The 16,017-nt window shown below is 48.3% G+C and overlaps 1 protein-coding gene across 1 annotated transcript in view; it reads right to left on the bottom strand.

The window, feature by feature from the left end:
• Nucleotides 1-15,271, bottom strand: part of PKP1 (plakophilin 1) — a 50,256-nt gene extending 34,985 nt beyond the window's left edge. Inside the window, exons 1-2 of the mRNA XM_007941108.2 lie at nucleotides 15,070-15,271; nucleotides 3,498-3,604 (exon numbers count right to left, since the gene is read on the bottom strand). Of these exons, the coding sequence (XP_007939299.1) occupies nucleotides 3,498-3,604; nucleotides 15,070-15,271 (309 nt within the window). The remainder of the gene's footprint in view (nucleotides 1-3,497; nucleotides 3,605-15,069) is intronic.
• Nucleotides 15,272-16,017: the final 746 nt, after the last annotated feature.

Below are 16,017 nucleotides of genomic sequence, written 5' to 3'. Positions count from 1 at the left end.
AAAAATGTAGACAGACCTTTATCTCCTGATATAGAATATGAGGTAAAACTATAAAATAACACTACTGCTTTCTAAACATCTTAAAAACTTCCCTATTGGAATTACCTGCAGATTCATTACACATTTAAATAAAATCTATACTTAGTGATGACAAATCTCCACAGGCATAACATTATCTCACCACCACAGATATACGAGAGTGGGTTTCATATTTGGAACTGGAGGCAAATCTGAGTAATGTCATTTATAGTCAAACATGAGTTACAACAAGGAAGAAATGAAACTGGTTTTCTTACATGGTTCCTAAAATGATAGTGAAGACAGTCTATTGGTAGCGTAGTACCTAAGGCACTTGACTGCTAACCAGAAGGCTGGAGGTTCAAACCCACCAGCCAGTCCTTGGAAGGAAAACTGGAGAATCTACTTCCATAGAGATGTTGTTGTTGTTCTTATGTGCCGTCGAGTCGGCCCGACTCATAGATACCGCCTCAGAAATCCAAGGAGGAGTTGCTATGAATCACAATTGACTTGATGACTTTGAGTGTGGGGCTTTTTTTTTGGAAGTATTTTGAGCAGTGGCAGTACTGGTGGAATACTCCAGTATAGCAACTAAGACCAGGCTTCTGATTATCTGTTGACCTCTGTGCTTCTCCAATTTGACTAGAAGTTCAACGAGGACAAAGACAGTATTTTCATCTATGTGTCTGCGGCACCCAGCTCATTTTCTTGCCCCAATGGTTGCTCAATACAAGTTGGCTGACTGAGAGAATATAAAGTATCTGTAGGAAACAGTCCTTCATCAGTGTTAAGAAGCTCTGAGAATATGCTGACGATGCCTGTGCTGATGAGCCACACCTTCCCCCCTGCCCCCTACGCTTTCTGCTTTCTGCTGCCATGTTGGTTTAACCAGAGGAGAGAAAATAAATCATTCGGTGCCATTTGTACCATCCATGGGAAAATCCCACAGGCATAACATTATCTCACCACCACAGATCTCTATTACCTCTTCTCTAGCTCTCTTTCTCCCTACACCTGGACCCTGTTTGGTTTTGCTTAGTCCTCGGCTGATTATACGTCTGGATCTAACATAAATTATTCCATTTCCTTCCTTCTTGGCTCCCCCCCACCCCACCAAATCCTCATGTGTGCTCAGCTCCTCCCTGTTCCCATAGCCTCTCCTGAACTGAGAGGAGACAGGACGTGCCTCAGCAGCTACCTTGCCATGAGTCATGTCTGAAGTCCTGCCAGCAGCCAGCGAGGAGGGTTGAGTCTGAGGGTGGGGGGAAAGAAAGGGATTTTCATTGGTTGTCAGAAAATGGGCACAGGGCAGGATGGGGGGCAGATTAAAAGCTGGTGAGATAGCTGAGGACTCAAAATGCTCAACTTGGGCCATATGTGGATCTTTTTTTTAGATACAACTTTCCCAAAAGAAGGGGTTCTGGTGTCATAGGGCCTTAGGCATTTAACTGCTAACCAGAAGGCTGATGGTTCAAACCTACCAGCCACTCCTCGGAAGGAAGGTTGGGCAATCTACTTCTGTAGTGACACTGCCTCAGAAATCCAAGGAGGGGTTGCTATGAGTTGGATCCCATTCGACAGCAGTGAGTTTGTTTTTTTTTCTTTTTCCCAAGAGTTCCCTTGCAGCATGCAGTGACAAATTTCCATGTGTAATAACCACACACTTCCCATTTGATAAAACTTCATAGTCAATGAAACATGATATGAACATGAGAGTGAAGTGTGCACATGGCAGATATTGTCATTTTCATTTTACAGATGAGAAAATTGATGCCCAGAGAGGTTAAGAGGTTTATGTAAAGTCATATAGCCAGTGAGTAGCAGGACCAGGCCTAAAACCTAAGTCTTCCAAGCAAAGTCATACAGCCAGTGAGTAGCAGGACCAGGCCTAAAACCTAAGTCTTCCAAGCACTGATTCAGAAAGATCATGTCTGTAAAGACATGTAACTTTTGCATTGTCAGCCTGGTTGTTCATTTTGACTCCTGGCCCAGTGATCTGCCTTCCTTGGGTCTTTACACTGCATTACTAAGTCATTTTCTGAGTCTGCCTGGTCGTCACCCTTTGTATCAAAGCCCTTTATTCACTCCTGTGCTGATTAGCCAGTTTAAGGAGTTAGGGGGATTTAAAAAAAAAGGAGGGAAGTAAATTTGCAGCAAATCTAGTTAACACTTTCCTTTAGTCCCCAACTTGTAACAAGCAAGGAAGACATATCCTCTAAAATTAGCCCCAAGAAAAACTGAGGAAAGAAGAAATCAAACTAACGACATAAGGACTCATAAACCATCCATCCTCTCCCTTGCCCAGGACCCTAGGACCTTCACAATCAGAGTGATATCTGTGAGCAATGTTGGCTCAAAGCAAATACCAGTGAAAGGAGTCTCAAGAAGGCAGTGTCTTCAGCTTCCCATGTAAAAGCAGCCTTTGTGCTCATCTGTACCATGTCTTAAGGGTCTCACAAAGGAGTTCCCAAGAATGATACACCTGAGTGTTGAAATCAATAAAAGTAATGAAAATCAGAGAATTTGAGGACTGTGAGAAACCTTGGGTGTCATCAGCCCAACAGCCCTGATTTTTAGTAGAAGTCTCCTGCCATGGCTTGTAAGGTTGTACCCAGAGCACCTAGCACAATGCCTGGCACAGAGTTAGGGCTCAATAAATGTTTGTTCAATAAATAGGTGGAAGGATTGAGAGAATAAATTGATTACACAAAAGGACAGTGATCTAGAATGATCTAGAATGATCTCTATTTACATTAATTAAAAAAAAAACTTAAGAACAATTAACAACCAAGCCTTTTCATGTATCTTATCTCATGTAATTCAGACAATAACCCTAACAGGTAGACTTTGCTGAAGCCATTTAATGTGATGAGACTGAGGTCCAGATATTGAAGACATTTACCCGAGAGCTAAAATTGCCAAGGTTTGTCTGACTTATAAACTCCAGCACATTTCACTCCAGCACGTTCCACTCCAGCATACAATCTCTTATTCAGAGTCACTGAAGTGGATTTGATCTTCTGGTCTCAGAAGACCTGCTAGAGCTCCCTTCTTGGCCATTAATACATACTGAAGAGATAGCTCCCTTCTGGACTTTCCTAGAAACATCTAAATTGGTCTGCACATGGGTGTAGAAAACTCAAACTTCTCTTAAATCTATGATTAATGAAGACATACTGGGAAAATAAATTTTTAAAAATATGCTCTTTTCTTAATTTTTTCCCCCTAAAATGCTTTCATTTGAGACATTCAGAGGTATCCAATCAGTCAAAATAGGAGACTGCATTAAAAGCCACCTAAGAAATAACACCCAAGTGAACAGATCTGGTCAGAATTGCTGGGCCTTACTTCACAGACCAAAGCAACCCCTTCCCACCTACATCATTCTTCTTAGTAACCAGTGCAGGTTTTCACTACCATAAACCCCAAACAAGCCCCACAAACATTCCAAGTCTTTTTGAATGGAAGCAGTTCCTTACCGGATATCCCCATGAGCCGTTTCCTGCCTGGAACTTGGAGTAGTAGGAGCTCCGGCTGGTGGTCCCATAGTTGTTGTAATTGTCAGTCAAGCCATCATACATGGAACCTTGAGGACAAAGGAAGGGAGTTAGTAAAGTGATGGCCATGTTCTTCACCACTGCTCTTCCCCAGGGCATCACCTCTCCATCTAGGTCCACCATACCCCACGGAGGAGACCAGTCTAAGCTCCTGGAGGAGGAGGGTGGAGATGTTATCAGCAGCTACCTCCTTTTGAATGCCACATCCTCCACAAGGCCAACAGAAGAGCCAGCAAAACTGCTATAGAGACAGCTCTGAGGGTTTTGGCCAATCCCTTCTTGGGGACCTAATGGCTGTCCCGCTGCTTGTGCTAGTCCAGTTGACACCTACAGCCTAAAAGTTGGCTTATAGGGCCTCTGAGCACTGCTGTTCCACTCCAAGGAATCACAACTCCATGTTCCACAAAGATAAGCTTCCCACCCGGGGAAGGCAGGCAGGATCTTGACATTCCAGGTCCGAGCTCTAAGGTCAGGGCCACAGAGCAGCAGCAACTGGTTAGTCTGAGTCGGGCAGAACTCTGGCTTCAAATGTCAGCCTGGCCCCCACCAGTAACCAGGTGACCTTCCACCCCCTCCTTCATCTCATAGATGCTCCAGCTGGTGAAGGGGGAGCAGTGATCAACCTCAAAGGGCCTCAGTAAGGATTAATTAATGTTTTCAGAGAGTTTGGAGACCCACAAATGATAGGTTCTTTGGGAGGACAGAGTGTCATTAGGGTTATTAGCGGCAAAGTGGCCTTGAATTATAGAAAGCAGAACTGGATTTGGGGGTTCCTGGTAGTGCCTTCCACAGGATGTGAGGGGAGCCCAAAGGGACAGGCCTAACTCTGTGCACCCTGGTCTTCTCACTATCCTTGAAAATGTGTCACACTTCCATGACTTAGCTCATACTGTTTCCTTGAAGAGTCTGCCTTCCCTCCCTGGCCACAGCCATGCAATTTCACCTATCAAGCTCAAGACCTCACTCTCAGGAAATCTTTTTTGACCAGTCATGCTGAAAACTATCCTACCTCTAAACACATACTGTCTTGCTGAGTATACCCCAAGTCACATCCTGCCTGGTTCCATCCCCTCAACTACACCATGAACTCCACAAGGGGCAAGCCACATCTCTATGATCTGGACATCCAGAGCAATGATTGCCCCTTCCTTGGGCCCTCTTGTTAAATGATAGGCTCTGGGAATAAAGGTAAGCTCCAATGGGAGCCTCCAAGAGGAATATGTGCTCCTTATGTTTGAAGTAGTCTCTGGGTAGCATAAATAGTTAAGTGTTTGGCTTCCAACAGGAAAGTTGGTTGTTTGGAATCTACCCAGAGGTAGATTTCTTGGAAGAAAGGCCTGTTGATCTACTTTTAAGAGATTATGTTGTTGTTGTTGTTATGTGCCATCAAGTCGGCCCCAACTCATAGTGACCCCTCCTTAGGTTTCCGAGGCAGTATCACTACAGAAGTAGGATTGCCCAACCTTCCTTCTGAGGCGTGGCTGGTGTGTTTGAACTGCCAGCCTTCTGGTTAGCAGTCAAATGCCTTAGGCACTATGCAGTTCTACTGTGAAATACATGGGTTTGTCATGAGTTGAAATCAACTCATGGGCAGCTGGCTTGGTTTTTACCAGAAGACTGGCAGTTCAAACCCACCAGCCACTCCTCGGAAGGCAGGTTGGGCAATCTACTTCCATAGTGATACTGCTCAGAAACCCAAAGAGGAGTCGCTATGAGTTGGATCCGACTCGACAGCAGTGAGTTTTTTAAATCTCTAAAGTGGCAACCCTATGTGTGTCACAAGTAGAACTGTGCTCTGTAGGGTTTTCAATGATTGATTTTTCAGAAGCAGATCCCAGGCCTTTCTTCTGAGTCACCTTTGGGTGAACTTGAACTTCCAACCTTTTGGTTAACAGCTGAGTGCTTTAACCGAATGGGTCTTCATGAATCAGAGATGATTCAACAGCAAGTGGCTATCTCTAAAGTGATGATCAAAAACTTCATCCAAAAAGAAGAGGGTTTGATGATGATCTCATCTCATTAAATTAGCCATGCCCACTCAGACTCCTATGCTTTTTCAAGGACTGGAATATCTGTGCTGGTCTGCGACAGAAAGGAGTAGAGTGAATAGCCATGGGGAAGCTTTGGAATGAGGCAGGCATTCCTGCCTGGGACCATCTCCTCTGTCCAATGTCAAATGGCCACCCCATAACTTACAAGGCAGGGCACTGTCCCCAACCCTACCTATTCCATCATGGAGGACCTACTGGGCATTAGGGCTATTGGGCTACAGCAGAGAGAACTTGGCCTGTGAGCAAAGAGATGTTGAAATTGGTCTTGACACTGGCATTTGAGCAAGTCACTTGCTCTTTCTGGGCCTCAGTTTCCTCTTCTGTGAAAAGAGGAGTTGAGTTCTCTACACCACAAAGGCCTCACACAGCTCCAGTGTTCCATGGTCATGTGATTACAATAACACAAGCCTGATGGCATTCAAAGAAGTCTGAACTCTCTTCTTCAGAGAGAGGGCTCAGCTCACTAGAAAGAAGGGCCCTACATCAAAGGCTTTCCTCCATTTCCTTTGCTGCCTACCTTGGGGTCATCACAGAATTTTCCCTGATCCCTGAGAAAGAAGCCTCCAGCAGCCCCACTCTCATAAGCCCCAGGCACAGGGCTGACTCCTGAAGGGACTTCCCCCTGTGAGTGACATCCTAGGACTCTGTTGTGTGGCCCCCTGAACCTCTTGACTTACTCCAAGCTCCTTTGAGGGCAGGCAGCTGTACCTCTCCCTATCCCAGAAACTGCCTTCACTGGCAGGCTGCCTTCACTGGAAGGCTGCCTTCAGTGGGAGAAGATTAGAGGCAATCCCAGGGACTAGATGCCCAGAATTAGCTCCCAGGGGAACCGAAGTTGTAGCCACATGTGCTCCATCAGGACCCTGGGCTGCTGGTGTCCAGCCTTATTCACTTTCCTGACATCCTTTCTACTTCAATCATCATTCCCAGTGTTTGGCAGGCCAGAGTTTGCTTGGCTTTCACCCCACGAGTGGGTATTTCTCATCAAAGGGAAGGCATGGGTCAGCCAGCTCCTTCCAGATGGAAAATCTGGGAGGTAACAGACAAAGAGCTCCACAGAGCCCAGGGGAGGCCTCCTGCTGGGAGAAGTTCCCACCAGGCCTTGCCCCTTCTGAAAGGCAATCTGTCTGCAGTGCCATCCACCTCCCTCGAAGTCACCCAGATAAAGCAACTCCTTCCCACTCCTCCCTCCATGCCCTGTCCCTCCCTCTACACACTCTTCTGTGTGTCAGGCGGTGGACTCTCTTACCACGAAGGCAGGGATGGACAAGGTAACCTCTAAAATGCTTATGATTCCAAAAACTAGTCCTCATGTCCCTGTGGGGACTCTGATGATGACAAGTGTGGGTAGGCCAAGGCCTCTGGGCCCTTCCAGGAAGCCCCTGAAGGCACTCCCTAAGATACATCTATAATTGGTGTCAGACAGCCCCGTGCCTACCTTAGCCTGCTTTTTGTGGCTCCCCTGTGAGAGTGAGGCTGCCTCACACCAGCCAGCACTGCTTCTCTAGCAGAAGGTAGGCCTCAGTTGGGGCTGAAGCAGCAGAGAAGAGAAGGAGTCCAGAGATGTTACATACCTGTAGTCACATCTTGTGGTGTGCCAGATAACCAAGGGGTACAGGTGAACTCTGTCTATAAGCATCCTGTGTCCACACCAGAATCCTATAGTCCCCTCTCCTGACCCTAGGGTGTCTGTCTGGTAAGTAACACCCTCTAAAACACAAGTTCAACAGCAAGAAAATGGGGCTTCTCAGTGAGTGTATCGTGATAGCTCTGAAGGCTTCCTTCCAATATTCCACCTTGTCCCTCAACCTCTCTAGAACTCATGTCTTTTAGAAAGCTCTCTTTGATTAACTGCACCTAGTCCTGCCACCTCTGGTGAGTTGTCTTCTCCTCTGTATAGGAGCAGGGTAACTGCAGTTTCTCCACCAGCATGTGCTTTAGGAATCATAACTCTTCTTTGCTCAGGATCCTGGGCACAGGGCATATCTAAGGCTGTTGGTCAGCTCTTGTCCCCTGCTCACCCTTGTGGTGAAGGTGCTCAGATGCTTGGTGTCTAGAGGCTGAACTTCCCCATTTACTTACAGAATGGAATTAGAATTCTATTCCACCAGGCCCTCTTCCCAACCAAAGAGCTCCTGGCAGTGAGTGAACCAGGGAAGAGAGGGGAGTCAAGTGCACTTCCAAAACACTCCAATGCCACCTCTTTGAGGAGGATTCTTGGTCCTAAAGGAGGTAAGGGAAGATGACCGTACCACCCAGCTGACCCCATAGAATCACCCCTATCCTCCTGGCCAAGCATTTGCTTTCCCACTGTTCTTTGTTCTTTCTAGGCAGGTGCATACACAGTGGGCAAAAAGATGGCATCTTCTCAGTGAAGACAGCTGCCCATTTACCTTGAGCATCATCCCAAGAGGGATTTGTTCACTCCCAGGACCCCAAAGTCAAAGAGCAAATATCTCAGAGCTTATATTGCTTTCCTAATATACCAGCAATACAAGCCACTTTGTCCACCCAGCTTGTCTCATTTTATGCCAGTGGTTCAGAATGTAAAATCAGATCCAAAGGGAAAATGTTTCGGATAATCTACTGCTCAGATGATCAGCATCCCTGGATGTTGCTTCCCTTTGGTATCTTAGACAATGATGGACTGATTCTCCTTGGGGCAACCCAAGTCTTCTCACCTACAACAGCTTTGAAAATGGAGGCAGCTCCTTCATTGTTATATGTGGAACTCTTTCTCCAATGGGGACAGGCAAACATTTGCCAGGATGACTCATCCTCTTCCACCTCCAAGCTTTCAAACAGGTCACACCCACCGCACCTGAAACATTCTTTCTCTTCTTCTCAGCCAAGCCCTCTCCTTATACTCAAAACCTTACACAAAAATCAGCTTCTCCTGGAGCTGGCCCCACCCAGCTTTGAGCACTCCAAACCCTCCAGCAGAACCACCGATGTCAGCACTCTGTCCAACTGCTGTGCTCACTCTTGGCTGGCTTGTGTGTTCTTGGAGCGTGGTTTCTGTGCATTCTCTGTGTGTGTGTGTGTGTACACCTATGTACCGTTCTCTCAGAAAGCAGGCCTTAGTCTTCCCAATCAGGCTGGGAACTCCCTGAAGCAAGGGATCTTTTGCTTCCACTAGATCCTTAACCTACCCCTCACTCCATAAAGAATGCTCTCAAGACTTTGCCTACCTGGCCAACAGGCTGCCCACAGGGGCAAGAGTCATCTGAACCCCCATCTTCAGTCTCTCACCTCCCATAAATCCCTCTCCCTGGCTAGTCAGGAGGGCTTGTTGCAGGGTAAGCTGATCTACCCACTGCCATCGAGTCAATTCATATCAGCTAATTACATTGCTGAATTGGTCCTCCACAAGGCTAATCTCAATTCCAGCTTCTTTTACGCTTGAATAAAGCCCACCTGTCCCTCAGTTTTAGCCTCAAAGACATCTTCTACTTCATCCTCTAAAATCTCTCCCATCTATGTATCCAGTAAAGCTAGGCATATAAACCAAAAAAATCAAACTCACTACCCTTGAGTCAGTCCTGACTGATAGCGACCTTTACTTGGATTTCTAAGGTGATGCCCTGTCCCTCCCTCTACACACTCTTCTGTGTGTCAGGCGGTGGACTCTCTTACCATGAAGGCAGGGATGGACAAGGTAACCTCTAAAATGCTTATGATTCCAAAAACTAGTCCTCATGTCCCTGTGGGGACTCTGATGATGACAAGTGTGGGTAGGCCAAGGCCTCTGGGCAAATAGTTTGTAGAGACAGGGACTTATATCATTTATTCTCCAAGAGTGTTACATGGCAAAGCACTTCAGAGATGATCTAACTGAACTTCTTGAGGAGTGGCTGGTGGGTTTGAACTGCCAGCCATCTGGTTGGCAGTCAAATGCCTAGGCCTATAGCCAGAGGGATTTAAATTAGGTAACAAGAACAGCCAAGAAAGATACTTCTGATAAAAACTCCTTCTGAGATTTTCAAGAGTGGGCAGGAGGGCAGGAGTTGCATCTGTGGGATGGTTCAGGTGCTTTGGGAGAAGAGGAGGCCAGATGACCCTCCCATTTCACTGACCTGGCCTGCTGGGGGCACTGTGGATATACCTCTTCTATTCTGGAGTGTCCATGAGCCTGAGGAGGGCAAGGAGTTCAGCACAACCTCATGAGGCACTTTGGTGTGGTTCTTGTCTTTTCCTGGGCACATGTACAGAACAGAAATCCCAAAACAAATTGGGCTGCTCTGGCCTGCACAGTTTCTTCTCCCTCACCAGCACTCTTGACTCCTGCTGGCTCTACTAGGACCTGTTCAAGCTCAATTCCATCAGAATCCTGCTCCTTTCTGAAAATCTGCTAATGGCCAACACTAAACCTAAGGATTGGGTAGGGATGGGAACAAGCATCTTGTGGGGACAGGATTGGCACAGGGAGGCAGGTGGTGGGTTAGTGCAGGCCTGAACAAAGCTCAGTCACCTGGGCAGGGGTCCACAGCGAAACACAGCCACCAGCAACTACTGCACTAGATGTGTGTGTGTGTGTGTGTGTGTGTGTGCGTGTGTAAGAGAGAGAGAGGGAGAGAAACATGTCAGTATGTGAGTGTGATCTCCAAGGTGGATCTATGTGTGAGTGAGGAATGGGGACTAGAGCAGTGCTTCTCAAACTTCACTAAACATCAGAATCGCCTGAAGAGCTTTTTCAAAAGTCTTGATGCTCAGATAGTCCTCCATCCCATACTAATTAAATTAGAATCTCGGGGAGGGGGGCAGGGGACCCAGGAATTAGGAATTAGCATTTTTAAAAGTTCTCAGGTTATTCCAATGTGTAGCCAAGTTTGAGAACAGTGAATTAGAAAGGTGTTGTTGTTGTTGTTTTTTGGTTGTTGATTTTTTTTTTTTTTTTTTTAAATATTAGCATGTTTACAAGAGAGAAAAGATGGAGTGATATCCCTTGAGGGGAGAAACCTTTTGCGGGACAGTTGCAGGTAGGTGAGCTGTGAGGTTTGGGCAAATAGTTTGTAGAGACAGGGACTTATATCATTTATTCTCCAGGAGTGTTAACATGGCAAAGCACTTCAGAAATGATCTAACTCAACTTCTTATAGTTGCAGAAAGCCAGAGAGAGGCAGCAAATTGCTCAAGATCTCACACCAATTAGTGGCAGACTCAGACTAGAGCTCCAGTCTCCTAATGCTAGGCCACAGCACAAGCTGCAAGGTGATGTGTGTGCAAGGAGTCAAGAGTGCTGGTGAGGGAGAAGAAACTGTGCAGGCCAGAGCAGCCCAATTTGTTTTGGGATTTCTGTTCTGTACATGTGTGTGTGTATGTGCATGCATGCACATGTGTGCATGTGTGTGCATGTGTAGTATATGCACGTGAAGAATTTCACATCAGGATATCTAACATTCTTCCATTTTATTTTGTTCAGACATCACACACCTTCTAAGCTGCCACCCCCATGGAAGAAGTGCTTCCCAGATTTTCAAACGTAAAACAATTGGCTTATTGATATTGACAATTTGGTGTGTGGGGAGAGTAATTTATCTTATTATCTGTTTTCAATCTCTGCCAATGAGCTTAGCAAAGGAGTAGGATCCAGAGAAACAGCATTTGCTATGAAATATCCTAGGATACTCAGCATTTTTGCATGTGTTGTAACAGGCCAACAGATATTCTGCTTAAAGCCCCAACTTCAAGCCAACATACATTGTAAAGAAACAAAAATTGGTTCATTTGGAGTCCAATTAGTTGCTGTTGGAACAGAGCTAAAGCACAAACAGTGTTTACCATCTCCCTTCATAACTTGGTCCAGAGAAAACAAATTGAGAAGTGATGTTTGCTCACTCTCTGTGGTCAGGACAGACAACTCACTCAGGCAGAGGTTCATGCTGAGACACAGCCAAACACAAATACAAAAGAGGTAGCGAAGGATGGGGATCCTCAGGCAGGAGCCTTCGCCCTGCTACTCTGCGGAGCTAGCACAAGCCTGCCCCGCAGGAGGAATGGACGAAGGAACAGTGGAAGGGGACAGGCACCTCCCCAAGCCCAACATCAGCCCCACCCCAACTCCTCAGACTAGAAAAAAATATAAGTTTGGCCATTTTAGATCAAAAATGTTACTTCTGGGAAGGAAAGACAAGGAAGACATCACAGATGTCTAAGCAGGCAGTGAGACACAAATTAGGCAAATGGCACAAGAGTGTTTAGATTTCTCTGCAATGAGAAGTAATACAACAAACGGAGCTTGTTTAACTATGTGTGTGACGTGTGTTCATGGTGGTGGCAGGGGGTGTTTGGGGTTGGAACAAAGGAGATTTGGGGTAAGCTTGAGGAATAGAAACCAAGGGAAGTTATAAAGACCCTGAACATAGGGAAGGTTTTCCTGTTGGGCTGGATAACCAGTGTGCCAGGACTCTACTCCCATGTAGGGAAGTTAGTTATCAACCCCAGAGGGACTTTCCCAGCCTCAGGGAGGTCGTTTCCCCAGCAAGGATCTTTGCTGAGCAGCCAAGTCTCCCTCATTTTCTTCTTGCTTCACACACAGTCTAACTTCCCTTGGGAAGGAAACCATGCCAGACACCCTAATGTGCACAGGGACACTCTGAAGTCATGGGAAATAATACTTAGGGGCCAGGTCAGCAAGCTCAAGATGGACAGACAGGTTGAGAGAAGCCTCTTCCTGCACAGTCCAGAGAAAGACCCCTTCTTCCAACAGGGCTGCCTGACCAGGGCCAAGAGTCTGTCTGATCTGCTACATTTTAGGGAGGGCATGTGTGAAATGGGCATTTGGTGCCAGGCTTCTTCTCCTGGCCCTTCGTGGCTCAATTTTCCCTCACTGACCTGACAGAACAGAACCCTGTTGGGGAGGGCTCTGAGGAAAAGACAGTGCTATCATCAGGGGTAGGAGGGACCTGTTCCTAAGGGAACTGCCCTGACTGTCCTTCACAGAGTAGAGGAGCAATGGACACTCTCCCAGGCAGCCTGTGGGGTGGGGCTTGTCATCTTTAGCACAGAAGCTCTTAAGTACAGGCTGGTGGGGTTGAGAGTTCAAAGACTCCAGAGATACTGGCTCTTCACTCTTTGGGATCAGGGCGGAAGGGAAATAGCCTGGGGTATGGTCCTTCCACAGTCCCCAACTCATCCCTCCTAGGAGTGAGAGAAGGCCCAATGGATGGAAACTAACATGAGAAAGAGAGAGCAAGGGGAGCAAAGGCAGCCATGGAGCCAAACAGGGAATGCCTGGGCGGTTCTGATGGAAGGGATGGGAAATCTGATGAAAACAAAGCCAGACAAACCAGAAACACCAGCTCCAAGCGGCCAAACCACCCCTCCCAGTTAAGATGCCCTGGGGAAACTGGCCCCCTTTGGAAAGTTCCCCAGAAGCTGAAGGTAGCAGGTAAGTGCCTACAGGGAAAATTCTTAGAGAGTTCCAAGTTTCTGGAGAGGTATGCATTGGCCATCATAGGCAACCCTCATCTTGTTGAAGGCCCCTGGGTTATTCTGGGGATTGTTGTTGTTGTTACGTGCTGTGGAGTTGGACGTGCTGTGGAGTTGGACTGACTCAGAGTGACCCCTCCTTGGGTTTCCGAGGCAGTATCATTACGGAAGTAGATTGCCCCATCTTCCTTCCGAGGAGTGGCTGGTGGTTTGAACCGACAGCCTTCTGGTTGGCAGTCAAGTGCCTTAGGCACTATCCTACCAGAGCTCCTGACTCTGGGGATACAGGAGCAAAAAGAGGACTAAGGAGATTCCATCAGATAGATGTGACCCACAGACAGCAAGGCCAGAAACAGAGCACCCCATATGGACAGATGCTTAGTCAATATCCCAATGGGTAGGAATAGGGAGGGTTGCTTGGGGCATCTAAAGCCAGTTGGAGACTTTTCTGGAGCTGTGAGATAGGAGTTCAGGCTAGGGATAGAGTAGGAGTGGAAAGGGGACAGGTAAGGCTTGTTCAGGGAAGAGAGTAGGTTAGTTTGACCTGTGTTCTGGGTTATAGCCAGAAATGGGGCACTTGTTACATGAAATCAATTTCCAAAAAAAAGGCTTGTAAGCTGCTACCAAAGGCACAACATAAAAGGGAAGGCGGCAAATGCTCGGGAGCTGTATGACCTCAGGTGGAAATCTGGTTTGAGAACAGCCAGGAGCCCAGCAGGACAAAGGGTGCACACTCAGCAGCCTTTAGGAGTCTCTTTCCTCTACCACTCTGCTACCGCCAACTCTCATAAGAGACTTGCTCAATAAAAAAATCTTAGTTGACCTGTACTACTGTGCACACATGGAGTGGCCATGAGTTGGAATACACTTGACAGCAACTAAAAACAACACTTAGCAGTCTTCAGAGTCCTTATTAGCATGTACTAAATTCAGCAGAATGAAATAAAAATAATAACAAAAAACTAAAATAAAGGAAAAACCAAAGGTTTGCTAATTTCCGTGTTATTGGCACTGAGAACTCTTGGCATTATAGTGTCTGGTCAAAAAATTTCCCGCAAATGCCCGCAGGTCTGCACCTTTCTCTTCTAGTTTTGAGCTTCCTATCCCTTCCTCCCAGCCACTCTCAGTCTGGGGACCTTGGTATCCACAGAAGCTGCAATTCCAGGGGACTGAGGCCTGGCACCCCAATTGGAACCCTGGGCCCAATGGGATTCCCACCCTTACTACCCACATTCCCTACTCTCTGCCTAAGATGCTTGTTCCTGCATATGTTGGGTAGGATAAGGGAAATCCGTGGGGAAGAGGGTTTCTGTATTAGCGAGGCGGGAAGGAAGGGATCCATCCACATGCCTTTTCCCACTGTCAGGGAGTACACTTGCCCTGCTTGACCTTCGAACAACTCTCCTGCCTCTTCCAAAATAAGGCTCCCACTGATGTGCCTTGGAACTACAAAGGGTTGTACCAGCTCCCTACCCCTCCTCGTCCCAAAGCGCCTGTTCTAAGCCCGCACTCCAGCCTCAGTGAATCTTCCCAAGCCACACTGCCAAGCACGGTGCCCACCGGGTCTGGAATTCCGCCTGAGGCCCGAGAGAACGCGAAGTCCGGAGAAGGGGAGCAGAGAGAGTCTCACAACCTCCAACAGCGCTGGGGCCGGAAGCTGGATAGGACGCAGGACTGATCCCCCTTCCTTCCCCTGAGCAGCCCTCGGGGAAAGAAAGTCGTCCAGACCCTGAAGAATGACCCTGCGGGGCACCCTCAGTCTCTGGCGCGCTGAAGAGCCACCCACCCGGCGCCCAGTGGCGCCACGCTGAGCCCGTGGAGCGGGCAAGCCAGTCCTGGACGCGCTCCGCTAAGTCTGAACCCGCCAGGGTATCGTTGCCCGCACTTCCCTGCTTGGGCCGGTGTTCCCTCTGCCACCTGCAGCCCCCGGGCGCGCGCACGCGCCGCATGATTCCCGCGCGCGCAGGTACGCTGGAAGGGACGCCCGGACCACGCGGGCGCCTGGGCTTTACCTCGGTTGGAGTGGCTCAGGGTGGACGACTGAGAAGTCTTGGACTTCTGCCGCTTGACGGTCATCATCACTTGCTCCTGCACGCGCTGCCTGCCCGACGTGCCCGTCTTCATCTTTTGGTCCGACGGCAAAGCCAATGTGGAGTTGTCCTGGTCCTGGAAGCATTCGTACGCCAAGGCGGTCTTGAGCGGCGAGTGGTTCATGTTGGTGGGAAGTACGCGCGGGCCGGGCCTGGAGGAACAGAGAGGCGCGGGAGGTGCGGTGCAGCCGGCGCGGCGGGCAGGCGGAGCGTGCTCTTCTCGCTCTCAGCGGCTCCCTATGGCCATAGAATGAGTGGTCTGTGCGAGGGCTCCCGGCAGCTGCTCCTGGTGCCTCCACCCTAGCTCGTCCCTCTCCTGGCACTGGCGAGGCCCGCCCTCCGTCAGACTGGATATACCACCCCTGCCCTGCACCACCCACTTCACTCGGATGCGCGCCGCCGCAGCTCAGACGCGAAGCTGCAGGGCACTGCTGCTGCGGGAACCAGCGCTCTTAGGGGCAGGGCTACGCGTCCTGCGTGTGGGACAGTCAGTCTCCCTCCGCTCTTCCTTTATCTCCCTTCGGTCTTCCCAGGATTGGGCAGGAAACTTCGCAGACGATGAAGTCCCGGGGAGACGCCCCTCTGTCCCGTTCCTGCCCGCTCACGGAGAAAGTGTACGCTCAGCTCAGGAAGGGAAGGCGATCGCTCCTTAGGGAAAAGGAATCTGTCTTGATGAGCCCACCACCTCTCATACTGAAGTCTTGGCTGAAACCAGCTCTATTGGCGGAGGCTCCCAAACTGATGGTAGCAGCACAGCCCTTGCCCAAAGGAGAGTGTCCAATCTTTTGGAGAGAACTCATTCTTCTCTAAGGCAACCTCCAATCTGAAGGGAATGAGATGGGAAGCCCACACCAAGAACTACAGACTTGG

The sequence above is a fragment of the Orycteropus afer genome, unplaced genomic scaffold, assembly GCF_000298275.1.
Source record: "Orycteropus afer afer isolate SDZICR_OR568_19922 unplaced genomic scaffold, OryAfe1.0 scaffold00075, whole genome shotgun sequence".
NCBI classification, from domain to species: domain Eukaryota; kingdom Metazoa; phylum Chordata; class Mammalia; order Tubulidentata; family Orycteropodidae; genus Orycteropus; species Orycteropus afer.
Note: the sequence above shows the minus strand (reverse complement) of the source record. Positions and strands in the feature narration are given on the sequence as shown.